The sequence below is a fragment of the Protobothrops mucrosquamatus genome, unplaced genomic scaffold (assembly GCF_001527695.2).
Source record: "Protobothrops mucrosquamatus isolate PMUCROS unplaced genomic scaffold, P.Mucros_1.0 scaffold166, whole genome shotgun sequence".
NCBI classification, from domain to species: domain Eukaryota; kingdom Metazoa; phylum Chordata; class Lepidosauria; order Squamata; family Viperidae; genus Protobothrops; species Protobothrops mucrosquamatus.
This window is the reverse complement of record NW_015386528.1, coordinates 970,649-977,987: the sequence shown is the minus strand read 5'-3', so window position 1 is coordinate 977,987 and position 7,339 is coordinate 970,649. Positions and strand designations below refer to the sequence as shown.

The 7,339-nt window shown below is 36.3% G+C and overlaps 1 protein-coding gene across 1 annotated transcript in view; it reads right to left on the bottom strand.

The window, feature by feature from the left end:
• Positions 1–1,806: 1,806 nt before the first annotated feature.
• Positions 1,807–7,339, bottom strand: part of LOC114922406 (1-phosphatidylinositol 4,5-bisphosphate phosphodiesterase beta-1-like) — a 54,922-nt gene continuing 49,389 nt past the window's right edge. The window contains exon 4 of the mRNA XM_029283654.1: positions 1,807–4,423. Within this exon, the coding sequence (XP_029139487.1) occupies positions 4,199–4,423 (225 nt within the window). The 3' untranslated portion in view covers positions 1,807–4,198. The remainder of the gene's footprint in view (positions 4,424–7,339) is intronic.

The following is a 7,339-nucleotide window of genomic DNA, read 5'->3' as shown; positions in this document are numbered from 1 at the left end:
TCCTCTAATGCTTCGGTTAAACTTTGGAACTATGGAAGTGCTATTTGAAACAAAATGTATCATGTACCCTGAAGTAGGTTCTAAGATTGTTATTGTTTTCTCCAGGGCTAATTCAATTATATCAAAAATACTGAGATCTTTGTCTCTCGTGTCCAGACAATATGTCAGGTGAAAAGATGATGCATGAATGAAATACAAGTTATGAATGAAAAGGCTTTCTCCATTACTGCTATTGTAGGTGATTGAATCATGAAGGGCAAAGGAGAATATTTATATACAGTACTTAGACAATAACCCAGCCTTTTTTACTACCTGTTGTTCTTCATTCTTGAATATATGGTCAATATCCAAGCTGATTGAATAGGATTTCTCTTTTATTAAATAGTAGTTTCACATACTGAAGGAAATGCTTCCTAAAAATACAGCTAACTTAAAGGAAGTCTTTCACGTAAGTTACAGTGATAAATACTGAAGAGTGACTGTAGAAAATGGATTAAGACATATTTGATACAGTATAAGTCTAATCAACAATTATGATGGCTAAGTAGACCCCAGGACAAATAGAAAAATATTCTTCAGGTGCACAATGCAGGTTTCTGGCTAGAAAATTGTGTGTCAAACCTACAGCTTTTAAGCCCACTATTAGAAAGAAAAGGCCAAGCTAGATCAAACTTTGCCCCTAATTCAACAAGACTTATTTCTTGAACTATTACTCCATCTTGACTATTAGATGTAGGCATCTCTGAAAACAATCTTTAATTGTTGTATACTTAGTGCTGAATTATAGTCTGAAGAGCTGAAATGTCCCTTGCTTTATGCACTTAACTTTAAATGGAAGCCAATGCTTAAGGAATGTTCTTCAGTGGAATTTTGCATGTCCCTAAATGTGACACCATACATTAAAATTTCAGCTTGTTTCTCAGGATGCAGTTAATGCTTGGAGTAAAAGTGAATCCAGGAGTGAGCTTCTGATTGCTTACTTTATATCTTCGTGGATTTTAAGCTTGCCTCTAGACCAGGGGTGTCAAACTGCCGGCCCGTGGGCCGGTATCATCATACCGGAGCCGCGCCCACCCCATTGCCGGCAACGGCGAAAAAGCTCCGATACGTTGCGTGACATCGCGAGTTTGACATGTCTGCTCTAGACAAACTCATTGACTTTTCTGTTTACTGCATGCAACTTTTCTGCTCAGAATATCTTGAAGAATATTATTTATTAAATTTATATGGTGCCTGCTTCACTATCAAACAACAGTTAATTGGCACAAGATTTGATTGTAGAAGATGTCAGAGCCTTAGTTTATCTTGGACTTCTATTAGAACAGTTACTATGACTGATAATAAAGAACTCTGATCCATAATTTCAGGAGGCAACCAGATCTTCACTTATTAAAAAATTAAAGGTAGGCAACCTGTAGCACATGGGCTACAAGCACGTTCGTAGTGTCTTTTTGTGCTTCTTAGAAACACCCCCCCCCAATGAGTGAATCTCAATCTGGGGGAAACCTGATAGATTTAAAGAGCAAAATAGTCATAGCTCGCCAAATATCCGACAGCCCCTGGAAAACCTCAAACAATAAACTAAGGTTTTTGGATACATGAAAATAGATTATGCTTATTGGTGAAGTTTTCTCTAAATTCACGAGGAACAATGGCTAGGCTTGTGGGCAACTTCAACACAGCTCCCAACATGAAATAAACACAAAACTGTCCCTCAGCTGTGCAGTAAAAGGAAACATTTTCAAATACCAAGATGTTTAGGATCTGGATAATTATGACAATAAGTACAGATAATGTTAAGAAATTTTATTTGGCTCTGTGATGAAAGCACATAAATTACAAGTGGAAGAAACATCATGCCACAAAATTGCATAGGATTCTTACAAAAAATGTGAATTATGCATCTAAAGGCTGAAAAATTAAATTATATACATGATTTTTTTTCTAAGTGAAAGCAAAACCACTATTTCCAATCAGCCAATCACATACATTGTTTATACCAATGTTCAATAACGTTAGTTTCAAATGAAAGCAAGCCCTATTTAAAAGAAATATCTCTTACAACCATGATGATAGTTAAAATGTCCAAATTCTGTGTGTGAATGTCTGTCCTAAGCTACTAAAATAATTCTCAGTAGTGTATCTGAAGTATACAATGGAGCCCAATGTAATTCAACGCAGCTCTATTCTCTATAGCAAAATGTCCACAGTATATTATTTTGACATGTTCAACACATAACAAGGCAAATACATAGAAGGCACAAGACTCTCACATCATAGACTCCTTTTTCATTACCTTACTTTATTTCAAGTAATATTCATGGTAAATGATATATTACTGCAAGTTTTAACAATGCAAGATATACAATATTACACACTAAAACTACAACTGCAAAAAAGGGCACTGTACAGATATTAAAAAAGTAAGTACAGTCAATGATCAGTTACAAATGTACTGAAAACCAACCACTGCTGATAATATACTCTGTCAACCATTAACTTGGTAACTTTACATCATAAATTAAAAAGCTTATCTCTCCTACTTGTTTGAAACTGCAGTATACAAGCATGGCAAAGAAATAACTATAGAACTGTTATCAATACTGGATTATTGTAGCCTGTCTAACTTAAAACAAATTTATTTAACTTTTATCTTAGAAAATGCAGCATTAAACTTTGACCCTTCCAGGTTTTATATTTAATGATTAATAATATTGATCTTCAAAGTGCAAAAGTAGAATAAATGTAGGAGTCATCTTCTTAAAATTAAAATGAAACCTTCCATTTCCATTATATCCTCTAAATTACTCCATACAATGTAAGCATTTTATCTTTTATATACTCTAACAATGAGCAACTTTTCTTCATGCATGATGTAATGAAAAAAATACTGTTTAGCCAAAAGTTTAGTTTCCCTATGTACACTTAGCATTTAATTCAATTTCTGTTTTGTTTGATCTCTATTTATTGCTTGCATTTAAATAAAATAAGTTATTTTTACTGAACTCCTGAGGGAAAACAAACTACATATATGCTGTTATGTATTCCAACTCCTTACCACTATCAGAACAAACTATAGTGTTTCAGTCATATCCACATGATAGGACAGTAAGGAATGCTGGGGATGGAACAGTAACCTTTCTAAGGTTAACTATATAACAAAAGGGTAGGATTAATCAGATTTCTCTGATTCTTTTCTTTTTTCACAAATATTTTAGCTTTGAAACATCTATGTTTCTATACACTTGGGAAACGGCATTTCCATGTGCGTTCCGTAGATTAAAAAAAGAAGATATAATAGCACAAACCAGTTTAATAGTTAGGTCAATGATGCAACACAAAAATAATTGAAAGCAACATTCTTGAATCTATCTTACATTTGAAAATAGTACAGAAGTCTGAATGAAAGATTCTGATTGTGCAACAATTATTTCATAACAGTATCAGTTACCACTGATGACTGTATGAGTCTCTTTTCTAAAGCTTTTAATTCCAGCACAAGGGAAAGTTCAGCAAGAACTTGCCTGCGCTTTTGATTTACAGGGACAGAATGTGCAAATACATATGTGAATTTGGGTCACATTTGAAGCATGTATAATCACATTATTATATCTTGAAGAGATTTTGGCTTGGGAATATATTCTAGTAGTTATCACAATTACAGAGAACTAACACTGATAATTCTCTGTTGACACAATCAGCACAGCCAACTATCACTGCACAGAAAGCTAAAGAAAAAAAATGTTTTTTCCCCCCCTCAAAGTGCCATTGTTAAGATGAAGAAAGCTTTCAAGGTATAGTTGCAAAAGAAGAAATAAACAATTACGGAGACTGTGATAACCGTGGGTGGAATAGTTTTACTGCTGTTTCATAAAGATGTATAAACACATTTACCTGCACAAAGCATACTGGTCCCCAAAGAATGCTCCAGCCTGCTTGTGGTTTAAAAATGACTGATGTAAATATGGCCAGAGAAACCTCTTGGTTTATGCCATTAAACTAAAAAGAAAAAAAGGCCTACAAATAGGATGTAATATCCACACCCAACTATTTGTTTTAGAAATTAGTACAATCCCAATAGAGGTCTTCCATATCTGAAGCTGCCCAATGGTCATTCAAAAAGAGGAACATTCCTGGGGAACAACATGGTAACTTGCTCTGTCAGAGTAATTTAAGACTGGGGTCTTTGTGGGAGCTGTTAGAGGGGTGTATCAAACACTTTTCCTGGATTATCTTCTAGCTCTTCATTTTGCAGTGGTTTGTGGTTCAATTTCCCACCATCGGATGTCAGGGAAGAAGTTGTTGAGCTGTGATCTCCATCCTCACTGATTTTGCCTTTCATTGCTTCTTGAACAAATTCCAAGATTTCCAATGGCAGTCTTTTGAATTTGTCTTGATATTCTTGGTCAAGTTCAGCCTGTAACTGGAAATGACATCAATATTGTCATAAATAAAATTGCAATGATTCACCCTTGCTTTTTTCAAACAAAAAAAAAAATCCCCCTTGACTGACATTTTCAAATGGTGAAAGGGGAGGGGCTGCATTTGGGTTATTTTTCCAGATGTGAATTTGGCATGAGGATGGAGAGAAAACCTACCACTGGCTGTATTCCATTTTTTTAGAGCATGCAGGAAGATGGTTCATGCACCAAATGTCACAAAACAACAATGTTGATTATTACAGCCTGCTTTAAAAAAAAAAAAAACTCCATCATGCTGGATGCCTCGGTATCAAACATCTGCATCCAATGCTTTTCAAGTATGTTGGACATACTGCTATAAAAATACCATGTTGCCAAGGAGATTCTGGAAGTTGAAATCCATCCTGAGGGTACCGGATATGTGTAGGATATCTTATGAGTGGATAGACTTCATTTCGAGACTCAATGAGAGGTATGTCACATGACCAGCAGAAATGTTGCTGTCTCTGCCATCGCTATGAAACTTGGTGGGAGTAACATGTACTGTAGCATCCTTGTGTTAATTACTTTGCTATTTAGTCTTGTTTTGGAAGACCTTGATACTGAGGAACATATGCTAAATCAAAAGTAATTTTTATACAAAATGTAAAAAAAAAAAGCTCCACTGATATAACCAACTGAACTGCATTTGCTGATTTACAAATATATTAACTGTATTACAGTGCTTGAAAGAGTAAATATCTATGAGTAATCTGACACCAGTTGATAAATATTTGACAATTAGATTCTTATTCAATAGTAATTAGTACTGAGCATGAATTAATGCAATGGTAGTTACTAGTAGACATATAACTGCTTATGAAAGAGTGCTAAAAATAACAAATGTAGAGTCAGAAACAATATTTTAAAATGTTGAATTGCGAGTTTTAAAATCTCTCCATAGGAATTCAAATGGTAAGTCATGATGTTTAGAAATGGGCAAACTGCTGTACCATATTTGGAAATGAATGATTACTTTAATTTGGTGACACCTCACCAGAGAAATGCCAATTATTATGAAGGCAGAATTGCAATTGTGTTGGCATTCAATCTGGAAGCTATTAGCTAGGCCTAATATTCAATTACAGCCGATTCAATTACAATGGTATTTTCTGAATTCTTCCCACGAGAACAGAAATATGTATTTTAAAAAGGCACAGATAAACGTTTGTTCTTTTCAACAGGGGCAGAGGGTGATGAATGATCATAAGATTGTGAGTTCATATCATTTACCTGAAATAAGCCCCACAAAACTAAACAGGACTTCCCAGTAAAAATGCATATATTATCAAGCGGTAAAAATACTTGTCATGAATATTTGCATTTTTAATATCCAATGATTTGTTACTTTAGAACATAGCTACATAGAGGAACCCAAGACTGTAAATATGGAACGCTATTGATTATTAAAAGAAGATAAGAATGTGATCCCCTGGAGGGGAGGGCCGAGGATTTTGCTCAATATCTGTATGACAAAGTCGCTCGGATCCGAGAAGATCTTGACTCTGACTGGGTGGCCCCGGGGGAGGAGACAGGAGCAAGTCTTGAGACTGTTATATGGGAGGAGTTTGACTCTGTGGCTCCTGAGGACGTGGACAGGATCCTGGGGAGGCTGAATGCAACCACATGTTTACTGGATCCGTGCCCCTCCTGGCTGGTACTGGCTGCCCGGGAGGGTACACGAGCCTGGCTCCAGNAACTTCCTTGTAATTTTAACTCACTGGTTCTGGTTCTGCTCCCCAGGTCAACAGGAAATAAATCCAGTCCCTCTTCTGTGTGACATACTTCCAGGTTTTTAAAGATTATGATCCTCTCCTCTCAGGTATCTTTTCTCTGAGCTAAACATACCCATTAAATGTTCCTCACAGGGCTCAATTTCCATAAGCCTCACCATTCGGTTAGCTCTTCTTGGTATCTCTTTTCTGAATTTTCTCTAATCAGTTATTGTTCTTTCTGAACAATAACAGTAACTTCACATTTGCACTTACTGCAAATGTTGACTTCACATTTATGCCTGTTGCATGCTGACTCTTTATTGTTCAACATTTCAATAAAAACTATTCAAGTCTTAATTACAAAAATATGAGATTTTTAAAAAAATAACTATTCAAACTTATAAAAATTGTAATAGATATTCTCAGATTTTTTTAATCCTTATTCCATTTAGAGAAAAAAAAACCAAATCCAAATACCAGAACTCCAAAGCCCTTTTTTGAGTGGGCAGGGGGTGGGGGGAGGAAATAATCCAATCTGACAGTGCAACTCGTTTAAATAAATGAGTCAAGCAAACCAAGAAAACATCCTGGATTTTTGTTTCATGTACATGAAAGTTAAGATAACATTTCTTATTTGTCTTTGACTTTCTTACTGGATTTATGTATGTCTTATTTATAGGAGAATTTTGTAAGTTTGGAAGATGTCATCAGTTCTGCAATTTTGTTAAATAAAGATACAGCAACACTAATGATAATGCAGTATGTCTTTTACTATTCTTGAAAAAAAAATATCCATAGCATTCAACTCAGGTAAACTGGATTCATGTGACTGATAGTAGACAATAGCACCCCAGGCCACCCCAATGATGCCCTTGACGTGATGGCCCGGTGTCTGGAGGCCGTACGGGTCTGGATGGGGAGAAACAGACTCAGGCTCAACCCTTCCAAGACTGAGTGGCTGTGGCTGCCGGCTCCCAGGCATAGTCAGCTGACTCCGTCGCTGACTATAGGGGGCGAAATTCTGGCCCCCTCAGAGAGGGTACGCAATTTGGGTGTCCTCCTGGATCCACGGCTGACACTGGAAGACCAGTTGACGGCTGTGGCCAGGGGGGCGTTTTACCGGGTACGCCTGGTTTACCAGTTGCGGCCTTTTCTGGACCGGGA